This window comes from Triturus cristatus, chromosome 5_2 (assembly GCF_964204655.1).
Source record: "Triturus cristatus chromosome 5_2, aTriCri1.1, whole genome shotgun sequence".
Lineage (NCBI taxonomy): Eukaryota > Metazoa > Chordata > Amphibia > Caudata > Salamandridae > Triturus > Triturus cristatus.
The window spans coordinates 468,580,906-468,604,132 of record NC_140588.1 but is presented as its reverse complement, the minus strand read 5'-3'; the positions used below and the strand labels follow the sequence as shown (position 1 = coordinate 468,604,132).

Below are 23,227 nucleotides of genomic sequence, written 5' to 3'. Positions count from 1 at the left end.
ATCACCACATTCACCCCACCTGTCACTTCACAACCCACATCATGGGAATACTTACCACGACAGTTGAAAATGAGGGAAAATAAAAGTGTCAGAAAGAAGGCGGCGGCACAGGCAAGAGCACCTCCTTAAAAATGAAAAAATTGTCGAGGAGCCGGAGACTCCCCTCTTAAACTGCAACATGTATGGGTAAAGATGCTACAGCTGATAAAGCAAAAAAGGGAAAAGCACACGGGGTAAAAGAAACAATAAGAGGAGGCAGGCACCACCATAAAGAAACGCCACAAAGCCAAGCCAATATAGGCTTTCGGGTTGTGGCCTGCCTCCACAGCTATTCTGCGTGCATCACTTTACGTCATGGGGTCGGTCGCTCGATGCAGGCTCACAGGAAGTCTGAGCGAAAAGGGTCAGAAAGCTTCGAGAATAAAAAAATTCAAGAATATGCCACTAATAAAGCGCACAGCTGTCAAAAGCTGGCCAGGCGCTCCTGCGGGATAGGAAAATTATGGGGATCAGCACGACTAGATGCTTTAAACCTTTCAAAGAAAAGCCTCAAGGACAAAAGTAGAGTATACCATAAGGAGAAGAAAAGGAGAGAAATAAAGGAGCCCGTGAGGTGGGGAACACACCATGGTAAGGTCACTAGCCTAGGGCACACGGCAGTGACCTTTATGTAATGAACAGTCCTCGAGCAGTCTGACAGTGACAGATACTGGTTGGTGAGGGTTTGGAGTGGTACAGGGTAGTTCTAATATTAGATCAGACATCGACTATAATACACGCTACTGACGCATTACCTTGACTCGTTTCTCCATTGTGCTCTTCCATTCCTGCTGCAAAACTTGCATGTCATCCGCGTCTTCATCAAACACGTCATCGTCGCCTTTGGGCGGCTGCACTGCCTGTGACCAGGGCATGTTGGAACGCTCCAGGTCTGCCACTCCAAATAAGGCACCTAGGTGGCAAAGGTAACTAAGAGTTACTTCGAAAAGTTAAACATAGCTTGTTCTAATTACAATTCACGGGAAGACCCGTCTGTGCGTGCTCAAGGTGGAGGAGAATATAGGAGACAGCGAGTCGGAGGTGCAGCTAATGTAGCCGCAGTCTGACCCAAAACGATCAGGTGTTTGCATGTCCTCTGTGGACTGAGCTTACCAAGCCACAAAAACCATTGCTACTGGAACACTGCAGTATTTCCCGCGCCTTGCTCGCAGCATTCCCCACGTGACCGCTAATACAACAAAGCACTACGCACACACAAGTGATGTTACACACAACTTTTTTTTTTTTTTTTTTTTTTTAATCGGCGCCTTTAAATACACCATGCATCACAAAATAATTTCGCTTACAAACTGATAAAGTAGAGCTTTGGGTAGCTTCATCCACGTGAACCAGTTAACAAATGACCATCTCTTTCCTCTCCGGTCAGTAGAGCTTTTCATCTGAAAACCTCACTTTCAACCCGAGCGCCAGTCATTTATTTGTACGACTGGCTGGTGGAATTCTATATTGCCTGGTCCGTCTCCACAGCTCTACCAGTGCAGTGTCCCTGAAGGCAATGCGGAATACATTAACTAGGGCCCTGTAGCAATGCTGCAATGAGGCCACAGAGTGGGTGGCCCTTGTTTTAGTCAAACGCTTTGCATCCTACAACTTTGTAGTTTTACTTTTGCCATGGTCGGTGCTCGTTTAAAGTCCCATCATTTAAAGTGTTGTTGGTGAAAAAGCCAGGGTTCAGGCATCTTGGCTGCAATACAAACTAAAAGACCATACCATGCGGACATATCTGCAATAGGGACACTTACAGGTGTGTCATCAATTTACATTAGGCTGTTTCACTCACACAACTGATCACTTTGCAGCAGCCGTGTACTGGTCAAGCAAATTACAGCCCTCAGCTGGGTCCAGCACTCGGCAAAGTAGTAAATATCACTATTAGAGCATCCAAAATGCAGGAAACAAATAAAATGCCCGAGACTTTCCTAGGGTGTGAGGTGTCCGCATGAAGCTAGTTTCTGGTTGGAGAAAAATTACCACTCGGTACTTACAAATCCATAGACAATGTAAATAAACATTATTGATTAGTAAATTCACAGCACACTAAATTTTGTTCCGATTGATTTTTTTGACTATTTTTGCGTATGCTGGAAAAAGTGTTTCAAGTTTCCTAACGTTTTCTAAAATACATTACAAATTTGCTAGTTCTTTTTATGAGACATTTTATTACTTTTGCAAGGAAAAATGGAAGAACAATAACATAGGAGAACAATCCTTGGCAAACTCAATTATACAGCAAAAGGTACAATGCACAACCTACAGAGCAGCAATCACGGCCGGACAATCCTAGAACCCCCTTTACTAAACTCCTCCCAGGAACCTCACCAGCGTCAGGCGGAATTGAGTCTATCTGGATACCACTATACTGACACCAGTCACCCCAAATGTTCCTATTTTTTGCGGGCAGACCCTTCCTCAGTAAATTGGCAGCTGCAGGTCCAAACAGTGGTCCAACCCCCTCCATCAAGTCTCAAGGGATGGAAACTCAGGATCACACCAAAACCATGCGACGGCTCACTTTGTTATTATCAGACTCAGCTAGAGCAGTGCCAGATTATATCTTCTGGAGTCTAGATCAAAACTTAAATGCAACAAGTCATTTTAGTATCACTCGGCAACGTCCACCCCAACACTTCACTCAAAGTGGCCAGGACCCTGCTCCAGAAGGTGTTACTGCACCACATTGCATGTATGAGGTCCCAGGTCTGGGTTGCACATGAGAGATAAAGAGATAATACCAAACCTACACAGCTTGACTCTGGTAAGGTTGGTATGCTGGAGATATTTCAACTGACTAAAACCAAACTGTGCCACAATGACTGACTTCACAGGAGCAGCTCACGCCTCTCACCAATCATAATTCAACAATCCCCCCAGGTCCCAATACCAACCCTCCTCATCCAGTCAAAACTTGCTGGAGAGATAACTAGGGGTAGGTGTAACTTGTGAAAATGTCTGTAGTGTAATTAACCGAAATTACAACAAAATTACTTGAGGAGCATAACCCACTATTTACAGCTAGTCTGTTAGAGCAAAATTCACCCTTGCAAAATGGACCAAGGATGTATTTAGCGCTATTAAAATAGAACTAAAGACAACAGAACACAAGCAGAAGCAGTCGCTCGCTACGTTAATTATTCCTCTGCTCCTGCGGTAGGATGTGTGTCAAAATTACTCATAACTATGTGAACAGGCATAATCGCGTAATTTTTGGTAATTCTGTGTCAAAAGAATAACACAAAATTACTCTGATTACTCTACCGAAATTAAATTGTAACCCAGAACTAATGGCAACAAGTGAACAATAGAACTGTGATATTTTATGTTCCCTCAGCTCTCCTATCAATAACCTAGCCTCCAGAGAGCTAAACTCAGGGTGTTCGAGTCCAGCAATAAGACCGAAGGAGCATGGTGGAGCAGAAGATATCAGAAGAACTGGCTCTGATGGGGGTAATATTCTTTCAACAGGTCCGCAAAGGGGCATATCATATTCCAATCGCAACTTAAGCGAGATGCAAAATCCTAATATCATCCCACCCTCCGAAACCTAGGAGCTCAGAGGCTGGCTACTCTTCCCTACCCATAGGGGAGTTTCCTAGGTCAATTATTCCCCCAGCCTACATCCTTGGATGCATCACTCCATAACTTGAAAACTACTTGAGTGGCATGGAAAGAAGACATGGGTACAACCTCAGAGAGCAAATGTAAAATCTGACCCCCCCCCGCACAATCCATCTTTCAGATGCTTAGGCTGGGTCTCCATGTGTATCATACCACCATTCATTAATAATTAGTGAATGGGCTGCCCTGCAATAAGAGGTGACAACTGCCACTGCAACCCCGCCACCCAACCCACCATGTTGAGACGTAAAACACTTATCTAGAGTGATTCTGGGATACCCTTGATTACACAAAAAAGTTCTCATGATGGAATTGATCAGTCTGAAAAACATGAATACTGGATCGCAAAAGGGAAGTTCTGTAGCTGATAAAGCAAGTGTGGAACTGCAATCATCTTAAAAATTCTTATCTGCCAAGTAGGGATAGAGATAAGGGCATCCAGAACACTATATCGATTCTTCAGTTGTAAATTTGTGGTTGGATGTTTCTCCTCCAAGCAACGGACTCATCCAGTATCACACCAGTGAGCGGATCACCTAAACAAGGCGGTCTGCCAGGGCTTTAGCCAGGATCTTGACCTCCACACTTAAGAGGGCGAGCGGGCAATACAAAGAACAGAGTTCAGAAGGCCGACTCAGCTTCTGGATCACCACTAGCTCGACCAGTCTCAGATCCGGCTGGGACTCCACCATTTACAGGGACTCTTCTAGCATTTTTGCAAAACGGTCAATCAACCTAGATGAATTCAACTTAACAAATTCAGTGGAGAACCTATTCAGGCTCAGGGATTTGTGAGATTTTAACTTGCTCAGTTGCTCAGATAGTAACTCACTAGTAAATGTCATCCTCCAGAAGGGGCCCTCTCGTCTTTGCAGAGATGCCTCAATGGGAGGTCATCCAGAAAACCGTGCAGAGCCTAATGAGATGGCACTTTGCGTCTATAACGTAGAGTAATACGAAGCAAAGGTCATTGATATGTCCTAGTTACCTATGATTCTGCCACCCTGCTGAACAGTTAACTGCATGATCTGACCTCTTTTAACAACCCATATAGAATACTGATGGGTTTGTTGCTCCAATGGTATATGTTGTTCTGAGCGGCAAAATTGTGAGAAATACTGGGGAGCATGGCCAAAGAAGAAGTCTCAAAATATTCCTACTCTAAATCCAGGAGCTGTGACTCTAGATTTACCACCACTTGTTGTCAGGTACAGAGCCTGCCGGACACATAACTGATGAGGTTGCCTCTTAAGAAGACTTCCCAGAGCATTTTGGGTGAATCCACCAAGCCCGCATTTCATTCAAAGTATTCTTCAGTCTTTTTTGGTTATATGGGATCTACAATTTATGCCAATAAGCTACGAAGTTCACAAGCGCCAGGCCAGCTTTCCACTACCAGCCCCCATTCTGACAGCTCAACCAGTGAATGGTCCAACAAGACATGGGTCAATATATGTGCATTAGAGACTTTTTGGCGCTCAGAATTCAACATTAGGAAATAGTCCTATCTCAAGGTGGTTTTGTGGGCACTGAAAAGGAATGTGTAACGGCACTCACTAGGGCTAAACACACTCCACATGTCTGCCACCCCACGGGCATCAAGGAATCTGATGACCACTGTAGAAATCCACGGAGTGGGACCCATTATCCCCGTCCTATCCAGCATCCAAGTCGGTCATTCCATTTAAGTCGCTCCCAGACACCAGGAGCCAGAAGGAATTTGAAGTAGTAGTTGACCTAAGTCCTCCAGAAAGGTTGCAGTCAGGGGAAGGGGGTATACACACTTATCAGGGGTAGGGGCCTGAAGTACAGCATCACAGCAATCGTCAAATATCTCCCCATATTGTCACTCCATTTCCTCAACAGCTGAAAAGGAACCAGATTCCGAATTAATATGGAAGTGGTTCTAGACCCTCTAGTAAAGTCGGCATAAACTACCTGTGAAAAGCTGTATCGCTTTAGAAAGGGGCATTTATTACCCACTCAATGAGTCTCCTGTAAAAAGAGTATGTCGGGTCAAGCCTCTAAGCTGTTTTAAGAACCTCTTCCCTTTTGATATTCACACAAATCATTGACATTCCACATGAGAATTCAGAGTCGGCCTTCCTGAGGTTTTGTTCTAGCATCACCCAAAAGGAAAATCCCAAGTTTGCCAGTCAGTGTTGTGACTCCAATCCAGTGCTCCGCTATGAGTTGCCCATGCATAACCATCATAAATACCCCAGAGAACATTTCAAGAACAAGAAGCATCTGCCACAGGATAGAGCAGAAGAAGTTGCCAACAAGGCTGAAGATCAAATCTATCTCTACACGCCATATTCCAAAATCCCACCACCCAAACATGCACATGTAATGGATAGTGCTTCAGGAGGGCATTGACCTGTTCAAAGTCTGAATGTGGAGGAGTACCAGGGCCTTTCCAGGAGTGGCAGCCGGCACCGATTGGTGAGGTGGAGGGGGTGTAAAAAAGAGAGAAAAAAAAAAGGAAAAATAACTTACCTCTTACCTGATTGCCACGTTTCTGCTCAGTCGTCCCTCTGTCGTCTCTCTCAGCCAGAATAGGAAGCAGGAAGCACCAGGCTCGCCATAGCCAATCACAATGCTGCAATGCAGTGTTGCGATTGGTCTGAGAGCTGTGGTTAGGCACTCAGACAGGCAGTGGGAGCCTGGGCATGTTCTCCATTCAGGATGCAATGCATTCTGAGGGGAGAAAATGCAAAGTGCGCGTGACTGTTTGGCCGACCCGAGACGACAGGCCAAACATTCATGAGCACTTGAGGGGAAACCACTCCCCGCACCGCCCTGCCCACAAAGCTGCAGCAGGAAAACATAAAATTATAATGAAAATTGGAGCGACGCTCCTCTCCCTTAGCGGAGGAATCTCCACTGCTTTCCAGACAGTAAAACAGGAGCAGAGTCTACAATGAGGCTGCTGATACTGATTCCTTTGGCAGGAGGACCACCACAGATGTCGATGATCAACCGGCAAAGGGTAGCTTCTTTTGCAACCTGATGCAGTGGCGGCTGGCACAGATCGGGGTGGCAAGGGAAAGGCAAGGAGGGGGAGGGGGGCTCTAGTAAAGAAAAAAATAAAACTTAAATTACATCCTTGAGGCTCATCGCCGTCCCTCCGCTCGTCAGGAAGCACACCCAGGCTTGTGATTGGTCTGAGCGCCGTGGTTCGGCGCTCATCCAGGGAATGGGGGCCTGAGCATGTGCATGTTATCCACGCAGACTGTAATGCAGCCTACATGGAGAACATGCAAAGTGCGCATGACTGTTTGGCCAGCCACAGAGGGCCGGCCAAACAGTCATTGTGCCTACTTAGGAGGGTGCCACTACTCCTCCTCTGCTGCGAGACCAGAGCAGACCCACCCTGTCGCAGCAGGAACAAATAAACTGATATTAACAACCAGTTATTATCATTTTATTTTTCCTTTATTTCCACTACTGAGAGCAGTGGGGTGACTATGTATTGGAAAATCATAGCCTGTAGCGTTCTCTTAACCTCTTCAAATGTCCTTTGCTGTAGCTACACCATCTTTGTGTAATGTAGTAAGATCACAATTCACTGCGAATTGCAGTAGACAGAGCCCTGCTAACGAGTGTATTGAAGGATAGGGCCTCTCTCTTTACAGTTCTTAAAGCAGGCCATCACGGCTCAAGGAGAGAAATGAGCAAATCTACATCCCAATCCCATTAATTTAGTTAAGCCACAAGCATGTTTTTCACCAGCTGCCTTTTTCAAGCCACACAGACCATGCACAAGTTGTGAATAAAATATATATCTGCAGACTAAGGGAATGGTAATAGGCCGCTATTTCCGCTGCACTTACAAGACATACAAGCTAGAATATTTACCGGATCTCTCCCTGGCACAAGTTGGAAGAGTCACATCTGATTAAAACAAATCAATTGAATCTAACTACCAGTTTCGCCTTCAATTTCACTATATACGCTGTGGACAGTGCTAATTCTAATACTGCCTTTTATGTCTTGGTTGCTCGACCCCAGTGAAGAACACATCAGCCCTTCAAATGCCTGCCGTGATTTTATTCTGCACACCGAGCTAAATAAACACCATCATGCAGTGTGCACTGCATAGTTTCTGACAACGGTTGTGTGTTTGGTTTTAAAAGAAATGCCTTTGTGCTCTCTATTGGCACGGTTTGTGCTGCCATGACCACAGCCAGCTCATTCAACACAAAGAAAGGTCTTTAGCTGGCACTACTCTGCTTCGGTTCTCCCTTCGTGCATTTTACTCGGGCTGAAGTTCTCAATGAAAAACTGTGTACTAATGCTATGCACAACTTATGACGAAGAAATCAAACTGGTCTTCCTTCTTCTATTCGGATCCTATTGGCCAGCTGCCAATAGTCACAAAGTCTCTTCCCATCGGATCGGGAGCAGTTCATCAAAGCCCTATTATTCTAGCCTATTATGAAATGCAGCACACACAAGCCTCCATTCTTCTCCAGAGGCGGAAGTCCTCGTGCACACATGTAGTAAAAGGACTTCTTTTTCTCACTCTATCGACCACTTGCGTGGAGGCAAAAACCTAAAACTGGGGAACTGTTACAAGTTCAGACCGTCCTAGTACAAGCTAGTTCTGGTGCATCCTTCAAAGAGCAGTCGCTGGATGTGTATGTCCAGAGGTAGATGAAGTTTGATTCAATACTTACACACAAAACAATACCAGTATTGGTTTTGAAGTCATCATGCTTTGGATACAACCACACTTTCATTAAAGTTAAGTTCTTCTACTAAAAGGATCAGTCATTTCACTGGAGACATTACTATATATGTAAATAGGATTTAGGAAAAAAACATTGACTAGTATAACTGATTAAAACTTGATGGGACTCGATGCCTTATTTGCAAAGGAGTGGAGCTGAGAATTTAAGGAGGAAAGGAGATGTGAAATTAAACTGAGCATTTTAAAGCACACGGCAACAGGTAATTTAATAGAGACCCGACAGGATTTAAATAGCATGTTAAGAAGTGGTAAAGCAAATCATGCCTCTCCCCCACCCCCCTCGAGTAAATGGGACATTGCAAGTTTCCAGACTGAATCAGTAAATCAAATGATGAAAGGCCCTACACTGCTCACATAGCAGATGTCGCCAATCTTCTCCAACTACCGGTAAATCATAGACTTTACACACTGCCTCAGAAAATAACATTATTCTACAACGGTTTACCAATTTCCACCAGTTCACACTATGCCTTCTGAGTTCAGAAAATAACGCCCAGCTCTTGCACTACTCCTTGGATATTTTCTCACTGACCAGTGCCTCCTACAAGGCCGTTACTTCTACTGCACCCAAGATAGTGTTCCACAATAATGGGGTTAAATCCAGAAGCGTCACTAGGACCTGGGTGAAGTGCTGTACAATAAGGGGGTGGTCCCAGTGCTAATGCAATATTAAATGGACATCAACATCACCTGATAAATCAATTATAATTGATTTATCAGGTGATGTTGATGTCCATTTAATATTGCATTAGCACTGGGACCACCCCCTTACTGAACCGCGCCCAAGATCGTGGCCTCAAGAATTTGCCCCTCGTTCATCTGGACAGATCGTCTACTTCCCCTTCCCTTATTTTCACCCACAGAATAGACTTCTCACTGTAAGGAGCCCAGATCAGCATCCAGTTTACGTTCCTTCTCTACATACTATATACCTCCTTCTTCTGGTTAGGCCCAAGCTTACCAGTTCACTTAGTTTATTCAACCCGATATGCTTTCAGTTTGATAGATCACCAGTAACTACATTCGAAGAGACGACCTGTTTCTGTTACTGCCTTAGGCTCTACTTCCTTCCTTCCCTTTCATTTTGTTGTTGTTGCAGTTTTATATAGACCCAAAGGTATCAGAGCGCTTTACATGAGCACCAGTTGCATTACTTGACAAAGACATGTGTTTTTTAAGACATGGGGAGATAAAGTGATTTGCCCAGAATCACAGGGTGTTTGAGCATCCAGCCAGACTCGAACCTGATTCCCCAGCTTCAAAGTCGGCCGCTCTAGCCGTTAAGCCAGACCACTAGGAAATTTCTACCAGGACGTCCATCCACATTTCAGGAGAGTAAAACCTCGGCATCAACCTCGAACCCCAGACATCTTTATGCATAAGAGGCACTTACCAGAACAGTCTACCCACCAGGATAGAAGCCCCACACCAAGGACTGATCCGCACCACCCTGCCTCCCAACAACAGTTGGTCATGCTAACTAGGCCAAAGCTATCTTTCATTACCCCTGACTAATCTTGCCCAATTTCTAGCATTTTGAATTACACTCGTTACATGAAATTCTCGAAATTACGACGTGTATGGTAATGGCGTCCGTTCTGGTAAAATCCTACTGTGGGACCACGAGAACAATGTGAACGAGCAGGATGCAAGCAGCTGTTGTTGACAGCATCTGTGTGTTTGTACTATTACATTACAACAAAATGCGTACTTGCTTCCAAAACGGATGCAAGGACGAATTTCGCACCTCAATATAGTGGCAACGCATTTCACAATTTTTTAAAATTTCAAATAATTATGCAAAAGGAAGTTCCATAAATTTACAAAACCCCTAAAGATAACCCCCATGGCAAGCAATTTATCGCTCATGGAGAATTCCTGATTTTATTTATATTCATGTACAAAGCATTCGAGGACCATGGTTTCAGAACATTGACCCAAATAGCCGCTTCCGCCTCTTCAAAGAAAGAGCTCCAACCCATGGAAGCTTCTTGCCCAGAGCAACATTTTCTCCTCTGGCGAAGTGTCCAGAGGCAGGACTGTTGGCATTATCTATGTCTCTCTCCACTTCAGGCTCCAGTGGCAGCTCGGGATGGTGTCAATGCATCTTGCTCACGCACACTGTCTAGTGACTGAGAGCATGAGCAGACTGCATGCCGGCGATCAAGATGTTACAGTATGACAGGAATGCCAGCCCTGTGACTGTCCTTGGGCCATGCTCGGCTTCTGCCAGTGTGCAGTCAGGGTTGGGGGAGGGGCATTTATGTTATGAGGCGGTGGGGCTCAGCGAGATAAGGCTTATGATGCCTTCTCCCAAAACAATCCAGCAAAGCCCCGACTCCTCCTTCCTTATACGATCCGCACATTTGAGTACTGGAATGAAATCAAATGTTGTTTACGAGCTGTGCTGTATCAGAGGACATAGGTACTTGCGAATCATATATCACCTTTCTTGCATTCAGCGCTTTGGGTCAGGACCCTCCGGGTCTAAGACCCGGAAGCAATATAAAAGACATTGAAAACTGATCCCTAACGGGCCTTATATTCATGTTGACTTCAATGGCAAAAAACACTAATGGTTTTCTGAAAAATGAATGTAAAAAACGTTAAAATACGTTCCTGTTTATATTTCACACATTTTATTTAATCTTGCATTCTCTACCCCTGCTAGCTATTTTCAGGAAGTTGTGTTTTTGCATTTTTTAAGCATATTACTCTTATATAGTGTATAATTTGAACTGAGTCACCTTCAGGTGTTTATAACGGGCCACGGTTGAAAGGTGTGGCGTTGAGGTTGAAAGCAGCAAGTTTCTCACAGTGGGTCAGAAAGGTGTTCAAAATACATGGTCATTCAACTCTTGGCCTCTCTGCGGAGAGAACAGAGCAATGGTCACATATTCCATTTGCAATTGTGCTTCTGTGCAAATGTTTGTTGAGAAGGTACACAGTTATCAAAACATTGACAAGGTGAAAGTAAAAGAAATGCAGTGCTTGCGAGTGAGTGCATGCGGTGTGTGGTTATGGGGCGATGGAAGTGAAGGAGTTGCAAGGAAGTGCATTTAGGAGAGAACGAAGAGGAAAAAGATGAGCTGTAATTAAGAAAAGCAAATGAATGGGTTATGGAGAACAAGCATTGGCATAGCCAATAGTTCTCGCCTTCGGGACCTTATAAATGTTTAGCCATGCAGCACATTATCCTGTTAATAATCCGGCCACACAATTTTTTGCCCTATGATGTTTAAGGACGCGATCACTGTGTGTAATGGACATTAACATGCTTTGTAATGTACCGTGGTAACACTGAGCTACAGAAGTCAGTGCAGACTATCAGTCTATGCAGTTCGACCAGTGGAGATGTCTGTTATAATAACAGATCTTCCACTCATGTGGTAAAATGCAGGCAAGTGCAAATGGTGGCAACACATCATACTGTAAGTACACTAGCCGGAACATGTGAAGTATTCTAGAAGAATCCCCCACCAGGGACCTGTCAAGAGCTTCCCCCATTGCTTAATGAGCTGACAAGTCACTAGTGGAACACACTCGGCTCAGCTCCTGATTTAGGTGTGTGCCAAACCATCATATTCAGAGCCCATGGAACTGTGCGACAGGGTACGGCCAAATTATGCGGCAGGGTTGACTAAATTAAGTGTCAAGTAATGGCAAATTATGTGGCATTATCCGGCACATTTTCTGATAGGTTTAGTTCATTTTTCTGTCTTTTTTTTTTTACACTTGTTAACGCTGTCTGGACATAGGTTGCACCTACTTAGTACCAGTTTAACACCCAGACCATACCTTTAACAAAACAAAAGCCTTTGTCGGGAGAAAAAGGCCGCAGTTTAATAAACAATTTAATTCTCATGGCCCCCTCGCAGGCGGCATGGCAAAGATTTATTCACGTGAGGTGCTGGCGATGAAGTAAGTAATGTTCTTTTTAGACCAAGTACCCGAAACCTGTAATGGGCGGACGTAGCTAACTGCCCCTTTAAACATTAATTGCCCCTTGCCTTTTTACCCTCAACAGCACATCCACAGCCCCCCACAAACCATTTAGAGCAAGGCGATTAAACATGCCACGTCGCCACCCACACAACACCACATGCAGCCGCGTAATTGGTAACAATGCGGCTCAACGAGGCAGCCTTATTAGGCCGGGCAACAGAGCAGAATGCAATAAACAGCAAGTGATTTTGCGCTACATTAATACAGAAAGCGCTAAACTAATATATTCCACCCAACAGCTGTGCAGCACCAACTATGACTGTGCAGCGCACTGCAGATTTTTTTTTAGCAGTTTTATAGAGCGCGAACTCGACACAAAGGTATCGGAGCCCTTTACATGAGCACCAGTTGCATTACAAACGGACGCATTCATTTTTAGGCGCGGGAGAGTAAGTGATTTGTCCAGAATCACTGGATGTTTTGAGTCTCCAGCCAGACTCGAACCTGGTCCCCCAGCTTAAAAGTCGGCTGCTCTAGCCGTTAAGCCACACATTGCCAAAGAGTGGGCAACTTGACTCCCCTCGACGCCGGCCCCAAATTCATGTTGGCAATGGCACCCATCCCCTGAGAGTAAGAATGATAGCAGTTTACTGTACAAATGTTGGGAATAAGACATGACACCACGTCACCTAGGATATAACGTTTTGGACTGAAATGCTGCTGAAATTTGTGTTTACTGTTGCCCAGGATGAATACAACAGTCTGTAACACTAACATCAAATTGCAAGCAGAAAGAGGGTTCCGATTTGAGGGCACTCCAGATGTACCATGTGGTGTAAAAGCGCTAGGCTACTGTCAGAAGTGCAGCTGCTGTTTGCAGTGGCGCTGTGCCCCTAGAGCGTGAGGTGGCAGTGCACCCTGATTCTTTTTGTCCTTTACTATCCAACTGGCGGGAGAGCAGCCTTTTCCTTGCGTATGGGTTATTGGCATCCTTGCTACCCGCTGTCTGGGTTAAAGGTCACAGGGTACTTGGAATAAGACTAGGAGGCCATGCCCTCTCATAAGCAGACATAGATATGATGTGCTTCTTGATTTTGCTTTTAAAATCAACTAAAAAAACTCTAACTCAGCAGAAAGGAAGGAGAAGGAATGTCTGGAGCCAAGTAGACCTGGCGTTAGTGGCAATGCAGCGATAAACCCATGGCAGCAGGCAGCACAGACTATCAGTGTCACATATACGAGCCACACACTTTGAAACCATTACGCCGGTCCGCCGGTAGTTAAATAAAGAGTAAAGAGCAAGAAGTAGTTAAGAGAACGCATAATGTCTGCTGAGCTGAAACAAAGCACACATGCTTTTAGTAAAATCGCGTACACCGTTTTAAGACCAAAGAGAGAGGATGTGAGCAGATATAAACAAACATACAACAGCTCACGCCAAGAGAAAAACAAACCAGCACGGCCGTGCGGCTCCCGCAAACGCGCTAATTAGAAACATGATTCCGAACAGATGACGCCCCTGCTTGTAACCGCAAGCCGTAGGCTGTGGGCGGATACATTTACTGGGAAAGGTGGGACATGCACCCGCCTTTGCCCAATTGCGTGCTGTCTTTTCCTGTCTTTTTGGATAGACGCATGCAAAGCCCAATGGAAATAAAGCCAAAAAATAAAAACACATGCACGAGCGTGTGAAAAGTCCAGTGATTCCAAGAGGTCATTTTCCTAGAGTAGCGCATGCGCGCTGCGCTAGGCTCGACCTAAAAAAGGACGTACGTGTCCAACACAGACTGAACATAACAGGAGTGAGTGAGGCACTTTGAAGACCATGATTACCCCTTTCACAGGCCCATTAACGTTTAATTCATAGTCTCACAATTTTAGAATAGAAAATTTGTTATATCCCCTGTTCACAAACAAATCATTGTTGTTACTCCTTTAGCTTAAACAGCTAACAATCACTGAAAAAGCCAATAGTCCTGGTTGTGGTGTTCTGTACCTGGATGTAATTACCGAGAGCTCAGAGAGGAACCAAAATATTAATCGTGTAGCCCACTATGGAAATGACAGAAATTTAGGTTACATGCATAAACCACAGCCGTAATTACATATGCAATGCCCCTTTCATAGCCCCCCCTTTTTTTTTTTTACTTAAAGCCTTGCTTGCTCTTATATTTTGGCCTATTTATCTGCACCATATGTGGTGTCAGAATCTGAGTGTTACAATTTACATGGCTGTTCATTAGCATAACCCCAAAACACTCCGGTAGCAAGATATCAATTTCACCATTTAATCCCTTACCCATTTGTAATTATCAGATGTTTTCACACAATATAAACCTACAGCAAACCAATTCCTTTTTATAATAAAAAGAAAATCCAGGAGGTTTTCAAAACATTAGAAAACCCAAACTTTAACAAAGGTAATCGTATTGACTTTCATATAGTTGAAATGATATTAAGTTTCACAAAAGACAAGTTACTTACCTTCAGCAACGCTTTATGTGGTAGAGAGACTATCTAGTCGCAGATTTCTTACCTTGGAATAATCCCCAGGTATCAGACTGGATCCGGAAATTTCTCGCGAGCAGTACCCCTGTGCGCAGTAGGTGGCATCGTTTGACTCCGCGTGGGAACTCCCCACTGAAGTGACATGCGCGTTGCCTATATAGGCACCAACCTAGAGCACTGACATCGGGTTCAGTTTGCGTTTTCCAAGCCAGAAGAGCAGAGCCACAAAGAACACTCACCACTTGTGTATGAAACTAGGGCCCTGAAAAGGGAACAGCCTGTACATAAAAATCCATTCGCAGAGCAGGGAGGATGGGTGGGTGGGACAGTCGTTAAGGAATCTGTAGCTAGATAGTCTCTATCAGATAAGGCATTACCAAAGGTAAGTAACTTGTTCAACTGACAGAGGTTTCTAGCTGCAGCTTCCTTACCTTAGATTACTTACCCAAGCAATATCTCTGAAAAGGTGGGTCTGCGAACCGGATTTAGACTAGAAAGTCCTACAGGACTGAATGGGCAAACTGCCTATCCCAACAGACCCGACTGTCCTTGCAGTGGTGCTTAGTCAAAGTGTGCAAACAGTCCACACTGCAGCCTGACAGATATGCAGAAACGGAACTCTGTGTGCAAACACAGTGGTCGTAGCCTTTGCTCTTGTGGAATGAGCACACAAGCCCTCCGGGGTTGCTTCTTGGTCAATGCATAGCAGATTGTAAAGCAGAGCACAATCCATTGGGAGATGGTGCGTTTCTGCACAGCCTTCCCTTTCTTGGATCCGATATACCCCACGAAGAGTTGATTGTCACCCAGACCGGTTGTGTGCTGTTAAGGTAGAATGACAACACTCTTTTTAGTTCCAGCCGTTGGAGTCTCTCCTTTTCCTTAGAAGGGTGAGGCATATCAAAAAAGGTAGTCAAGGTGATGAACTGGCCTAAGTAGAAAAGGTAACCCATTTTGGCACGAGAGATGCTGAAGTCTGAAGGGATAGTTTGTCTGGGTAAAAATAAATGTGCGGAGGCTGAGATGACATCACATGCAGGTCACTGACCCTCCAGGCAGATGTAATTTCCATCAAAAAGGCTGTCTTGATGGTGAGGAGCCTAAAAGGGCAGTTATGAAGTGGCAAGAGAGCTGGAGGAAACATGTGCTGAAGATCTATAAAGGAACCTTTTTACAAAAGGGGACTTGCAAAGGGAGGGCTGATCTGGCAGCTGTAGAAAATGTGAGATAGCAGACAACCTTTTAACATGCCCAATGGAGAGCCCTGCTGGGCCAGGGTAAGAATAAACAAAAGAACTTAGGAATGAGGTGCAGATAAAGGGTCAACCGGTTTGTATGTACTCCATGCCACAAACTTGCTCCAATGGCCAGCGTATACAGTCTTGGTGGAGGGACGCCGAGCTGCCGAAATTACATTACAGACTTCAGGCGGAAGGTCAAAAGCTGTCATATGTCACTGGCTCGACGTATGAAGGCAGAGCATGGACAGGTTTGGGTGGAGAACCCTCCCTTGCTGCTGTGGTAGGAGATACTCCCGAAGTGGCAGCCTGATCGATGAACATGCTCAACAACTTGGGATACCAGATACTCCAAGCCCAGTTCAGAGTAACAAGGATGACTTGGGCCCAGTAGTTCCTGATCTCCTTGAGAACTCTGGGCAGGAGTGGTATTGATGTAAAGAAGTACAGGAGGCCAAAGCACCACTCGAGATGACAAGCATCTCCAAGTGAGCGCCACCTTAGAAACTCCAGCTTGTGGAACTGCTGACATGCGCATTCTAAGTGGTGGCGAACAGATCTCACCAAGGCTCTCTCCGCTGCTGAAAGAGACCTTGCACCACCTCTGGTTGGAGACGCCACTCATGATCCGCTAGGCATCTTCGGCTGAGTTTGTCCACTCTGGCATTCAGAGAGCCCACCCAGTGTTAAACCACCAGGGAAATCCCTGGACATTCCAGCCATGTCCAGAGATGCATGCCTTTGGCTTTTTGACAAAGGTATCCACAACCCCACCTGTCCCGTTTGTTGCAGTACCACATGGCAGTGGCGTTGTCCGTAAACACCTGCACTAGCCTTCCCTTGATGGACGGTAGAAAGGCTTTCAGTGTCAATCAGACTGCTCGGAGCTCCAACAGGATATGGAGTCTGGATTCCTCTGGAGACCAGAGTCCTCTAATCTCCACCTCTCCCAGATGGCCGCCCCAGCCCAGGAGTGACGCGCCTGTCGCTACCATCAGATCTGTTGGAGGAGGGAGGTGTCTGCCGCTGACCCAATCTCTGTTAATCACCCACCACTGTAGATCTTATGCAGTGCCCTCCGAGATCTGGACCATGTCGGAGAGATTCACCTGATGCTGCACCCACTGGAACTTCAGCTCCCACTGCAGAGCCCGCATAGGTCAACAGGCATGCAGCACAAGCAGGATGCAGGAGGCCATGAGACCTAGCAGCCTCATAGTTAGTCTGACCGAAATCAAGGATAGAGGCTGAAACATCTAAATCATAGCCTGAATATCCTGTACTCACCGCTCACGGGGATAAGCCTGGAACTGTACTGTGTCCAGAATAGCTCAGATGAAAACAAGCATCTGAGAAGGGATCAGGTGTGACTTTGGCACATTGATGGTGAGCCCCAGCTAGCGCAGACGGTCCACCATAGTCTAGAGGTGGTAGACGACCACTTGGGGGCAGCTTGTGTTAAACAGCCAGTCGTCAAGATAGGGGAATACTGACACCCCTGACCTCCCAGGATGAGCTGCAACCAGCACCATCACCTTGGTGAACAACCGAGGAGCATTGGTAAGGCCAAAGGGGAGCATGGCAAACTAAAAGTGCTCGTTGTCCACCGTGAACCACAGATAAAGTCTGTGGGCAGGCAGGACGAGGATATGAAAGAATGCTTCCTGCAAGTCCAACACTACCATTCAGTCTACCAGGTCCAGGGCAGACAGCGAGAGAGCGGGCATTAACATTTTTAATTTCTCCTTTTTCAGGAAGAAATTGAGGGCGCAGGTCCAGGATGGGTGGATGGCCTCTGTCATTTTTGGCCACTAGAAAGTAGCGGAAATAACAACCACAACCTACTTCTGATGCAGACACTCTCTCAATGGCCAAGAGAGCCACCACTTCCTGAGGAGTAAGGAGATGTGGTCCTCCGTCACCCTGTCGCAAGTAGGTGGCATGGGTGGAAGGGTAGTTAGAAACAATTTGGAGAGCCTAGCGGTCAGATGTTATCGACCTCCAGTGGTACAAGTGATGGCGTATCCTGCCTTCCACTGGGTGCCCATGAGGAGGCTGCGGCTGCTGAGGGATGGGGAGGGGCGGGGGGGTTAGAAGTTATGGGGGGAGTGGGAGAAGTTATGGGGGGAGTGGACTGGCCTGACCGCAGGTTACCTGACCCACAGGGCCTGTGTGTGTGTGTCACGTCCTTGGCCACACAAGGACTGAGAAAGCTACTGGCTGTAGTGACTGAGCAGTTTGAGACGCAGCTGGGAACCCTTCCGTGGCTAGGAAAGGAGACAAATGTGGACAGTGATTGGCGAGGGGCCATGGAAAGGCCCAAGGCCATGGCAATAGCACTGCTGTCCTTGAAGGGCTCCAGCACCGAGTTTGCCTGGTCTCCGAAGAGACAAAAGCCCGCAAAGGGCATGTCCACGAGTGAGGCCTGGCTATCCCCAGAAAAGCCAGTCGTTAGCTAGGTGTGGTACCACAAAGCCTACGACAATGAAACCGCTCTGCCTAGCGAGTCGGTCATATCCAGACCACAGCGTATAGCGAACTTAGCTGCGACCATCCCATCAGCAACAGCATGAGAAAGTATGGCTTGGCCTCGGCTGGCGGGATAAAAACAAATCTTCTTTCCCAAGGTATCCAGTCTCTTGGATCCCCTGTCTAGACGAGTGGTAGAGAATGTGCCAAGATTTATTTTGGGAAGTGGAGGCTTGGACCACCAAGCTCCGCAGGGTAGGGTGTGTTGTGCGGAAAGTGTAGGTCCCTGAGGTGAGTTGAAGGGGGCGGGCAATCGACCTATTCACAGGAGCCCCTGTGCAGGGCTTGAACCAGGCCCCAAGTAGGAGGTCCGTGAAGGCTTTGTTAAAAAGGAGAAACAGTTTGGATGGGGTGATTCCGGGTTGAAGAACCTCCGTCAAGACATTCGTCTTGACAGCCACAACGGGCAGCTGAAGATCTAGGACCTCAGCCGCCCTTCTCACCACCATAGCGAATAAGGCTCCCTACCCTGTAGCCACAGCAGGAGGAGAAACCATGCCAGTATCTGGGAGGTGTCTAGTCCACTGGCATCCGCCAGATCCTCACACCAGGTGTCCTTCGTGACATCTAGGGGCTGGTATTCATCAGGGTCCAGTGGCTCCACCCAATCATCTCTAAGCCCCAGCCCAAAGGAAAAAGGCACAGCCTCTGGCCTGGGTGGTCTTTACCCAGTTGGCACCGGAGTCATCGTCAGACGACGCCCCTCCACCTCTGTGGTGGAGTCAGGGATAAGCATGGGAACTGCGCAGCCGGTAGGCGCTTGTTGGACCTAGCCTTTTTTGCAGGGTTATTCCCAAACTTTTAGCTTTCTTCCTCCTATGTTTTCTGACCTGTTTTTGCTGGTTTCTGAACTCTGAGCACTTTACCACTGAGGATCAGTGCTAAAGTGCAAGTGCTCCCTGTGGAAATTAGGATTATGATTGGTTATCCACGATTGGCATATTTGAATTACTGGTAAGTCCCTAGTAAAGTGCACTGTGTGTGCCCAGGGCCTGTAACTCAAATGCTACTAATAGGCCTGCAGCACGGATTGTGCAACCCATAGGAGTAGCCCTGCAAACATGTCTCAAGCCTGTCACTGCAGTGTCTGCAAGTGCAGTTTTAAATTGCCATGTCGACCTGGCAAGTACAACCACTTGCCAGGACCAAACCTTCTCTTTGTCTACATGTATGGCACCCCTAAGGTAGGTCCAATGTAGCCACATGGGCAGTGTGCAGTGTATGTGAAAGATATGACATGTACTGTTATATTTTTCATGTCCGGATAGTGAAATACTGCTAATTTCATTTTTCACTATTGCAAAGACTATATCTCCCATAGGTTATCATTAGAGCTGCCTTGCAACACATTAAAAGTGTAACTTTAAATTGGGAAGAAATATAAATTTGGAGTTTGGATTCCCTGAACTCAGGATTTAAAAACAGATGTTTCGGTGAAGGTGGTTTTAAATTGTGTGTTTGAAAATGCCACTTTTAGAAAGTGGGCATCTTCTTGCTTTACCATCCTGTGCCTCTGCCTGCCTGTTAAATCCACGTCTGGTTTAGACCGACAATTGGGCGGTTTGTGCATTCACTCTACACAGTCACACAAAGGGAGCGGAGGTGTGCCCTGCATATCCTGATAGTCCATCACCAGGCTGATGTGTCTTCCTGAGCTAGAGTGGTGGGAGCAATTGTCACCGACACCGGAATAGGGCTGTTCCTGTCCTCTCACAATGCGGTCTTCACCCACCTGTAGTGTGTCTGGAGTCAGGTCAGGGCAAGGCAGGATCTGTGCACTACAAAGACTATCCTTTGAAGTATGCCTACTTCAAAGGCAGAAAACCAGCCCCCAGTGACAAAACCAGCCCGCAGGCACAAAATATGCCTTCACCCCCTCCGGCCGACCGTGGAAATTCCCGGTGCCTGCTACTGCCAGTCCGGCCCTGGGTATAAGTATTGGAACTGTAACCTTACATTTTTAGAGCACTCCTGTATTAAGAGGAGACTCTGCCAAGAAGAGCTGAAAATCCTGCAGGAGAAGAACTGCCACTCTGCTTGTTCTTGTGTTGTACTGACGTGCTGCTTCTGTCTTGGGCAGAGGAAGGACTGGACTTTACTTTCTTATACTGCTTGTCAATGTTCTTGAAGGGCTTGTATGTGCTTGCCTCCTGTTGGAAGTCTCAGGGCCATCAAAGATTTCATCTACAGCTCCCATGAACTCCTCTGCAGGAAGTTCTGACCCGCCAAGTGGTGGCAATTTCAGTTCTGTGTCCTTGGAGGTGGTTTTGCTACTTCAAGTACTGAAAATCCACGCAAAGCTCTTCAGTGCTTGTTTTTCACACCGCAAGCTTACAGTGCGGTTGAAAAACCAACGCATCGCAGCAGCCGAAGAATTGGGCAGTATCTGTCGTGCGGCTGAGAAATCGTCGCAGCACGAGTCCTGAGCATTGTGTCTCTGACGTCCGAGACCCCGCTGCGACTTCGAAACAGGTCCTGTTGTGCGGCTGCAGGAAACAATGCATCACTTACCCGTCGCTGAGAAAATCAATGCAGGTGGCTGTTTCGCCGATCCATCGACCCAGTATGCCTGAGTTTTCCACGCATCGTACCTCTGCGCCAAGTCTCCAGTGATGCCATAAGGAGCCACGGCTGCGTGTACAGAATTTGACCCATCGCTATTCCCTGAAGTAAGCAATCAACACAACACTTCGCCTGCGTGCAGCAGAACTGATGCCTCCATTCCTCTGAAACTCAAGAATCGATGCATTCTTGAGCTTTCTGATGCCCCCTCCTCTGCGGCTGTTTTTCATTTCGAATCTTGCCACATCAAAGGTACTTTGTGCTAAAATCAACGCATCCATGGAGTTCTATGGACAAACTTGCTTAAACCTTTAAAAAGTGATATTTCGGGGGCGTGGCCGGGTAAGATGGCCGATCGGACATAATCCGATTCGGCTCCCAGGCTGCCCAGGTGTTCTGGACAAAATTATGCTTCTTCTTGCCACCCTACCTTTAGTGAAGGCGATCCCCTGAAAGCCCCGGAGCTGGGACAGACGAGAAACTTGAGATCTCCTTCTGAGACCACCCCTGTAAGTCATGCGGCGAACCGACTGGAAAGTCTCCGGAGCGGGTAAAAATGGCGGCCGCCACTCTCCAGGTCGCGTCGGACTGAAAGTAGCGGAGAGACCATGATGCCGAGATCTCGCCACCAGCAACTACAGATGCGACCCGACTCCCGCTGCGACACCACGGCGCTTGAGGTGAGGAGTGCGCCGCTGCGTTCGTCGGGTGGCGAGGAGCTGTGACTGTCCCTGTCCAGTGGAGAATTTAGCGGCAAGGCGGAATGGGTGACCGGAGGCCCCTCTGGTAAGATGTACGCATGTAATGCGGAGGTAAACTCTGAAGGTTTCACAATTGAGGGGTAAAACGCTTTCTACTCTTCTTTTTGCCATTTTAAGGAGACACGCCTAACCCGAAGATGGCAGCCAGACTTGTAGCGGGTGCCATCGCTTGCCTCTCCCTACTGATAGCGCATACGGCGATACTATGCTGAGGAAAGTATAATATTGAATCCCCGCAGCTGGCACCTGGGGTGAGTTTGTGGATAAATGAGGAGACATCTGGAACTGGGGAGGAGGCTCTAGAAATACCAGAACCACTGCTCCCCTCGTTACTGCCCTGCCGATCAACTTTCTGATGTGGCCTACACCTGTCACAGGTCAGAATCTGCATTGAGCACTACAGAGCTTCAATTAGCCCCGTCAGTGGAACGCTCGCGAAGGTCATTCAGGCCGGTAGGCTACCCGACACATGCTCCCTCTGGAAATCCTAACTACACGATGGGGGCCTAACACATAGGCTCCGCTGCACGCCTCCACAGCCCGTTGGGAAGCTGCCGCTCCATAGGGACTGATTTAGTAAGGCCCCGAACAACCTGCAACTGCTGATTCCCCTGACGGCCAACAAATGAGGGCTATAATACAGTCCGGTCCCCCCACTCAAGCTTCCCAGTATCAAAATAGCGGAGAGTAGGCTAGGTCAGCCTCTATGCCGCCGGAGAAGACAGTAACTAGAGCGCAGAATAAAGTCTCAAGTTTTTTCCGTGCCAGCAGACAAACATTGGTCTGCGGACCGCGACGAAGGGATGACAGCCATGGCTCTCACTAAGGAAGATCTTATGTCATCCCTACAAGATTTTAAAGCGGAATTGAGGAGGGAACTCAATTGACCAACTGAAGTTCGACATCAACACAAGGTTGACTGACCTCCAACGCGACGTGGACTCAGTGGGCACTAGAGTGGTGGACTTACATGCACACTCATGAATTGAAAACACGAACATCCGAGATGCACGACACTGCTCAATCTCCAAGATCAACTCCGCCAAACTCAGGTAAAAGCAGAAGACCTAGAGAACAGAGCTCGGCGGGAGAACCTGCGAATCCGAGACCTGGAGGAAGGGGCAGAAGGACCGGACCTCGAGGCATTCCTAGTGGGTCTTTTCACGGAGATCATCAGCCCGCAGACACTCAGGATCAAGCTCGAGCGGGTACACTGAGTTGGGAGCATCACGTCTGGAGGACGACAAAGACCC

The 23,227-nt window shown here is 46.9% G+C and overlaps 1 protein-coding gene across 1 annotated transcript in view; it reads right to left on the bottom strand.

Annotated features, from left to right (window-relative positions):
• YAE1 (YAE1 maturation factor of ABCE1) overlaps positions 1–23,227 on the bottom strand; it is a 210,472-nt gene that overhangs the window by 101,850 nt on the left and 85,395 nt on the right. The window contains exon 2 of the mRNA XM_085607437.1: positions 795–952. Coding sequence (XP_085463563.1) covers positions 795–952 — 158 coding nt within the window. The remainder of the gene's footprint in view (positions 1–794; positions 953–23,227) is intronic.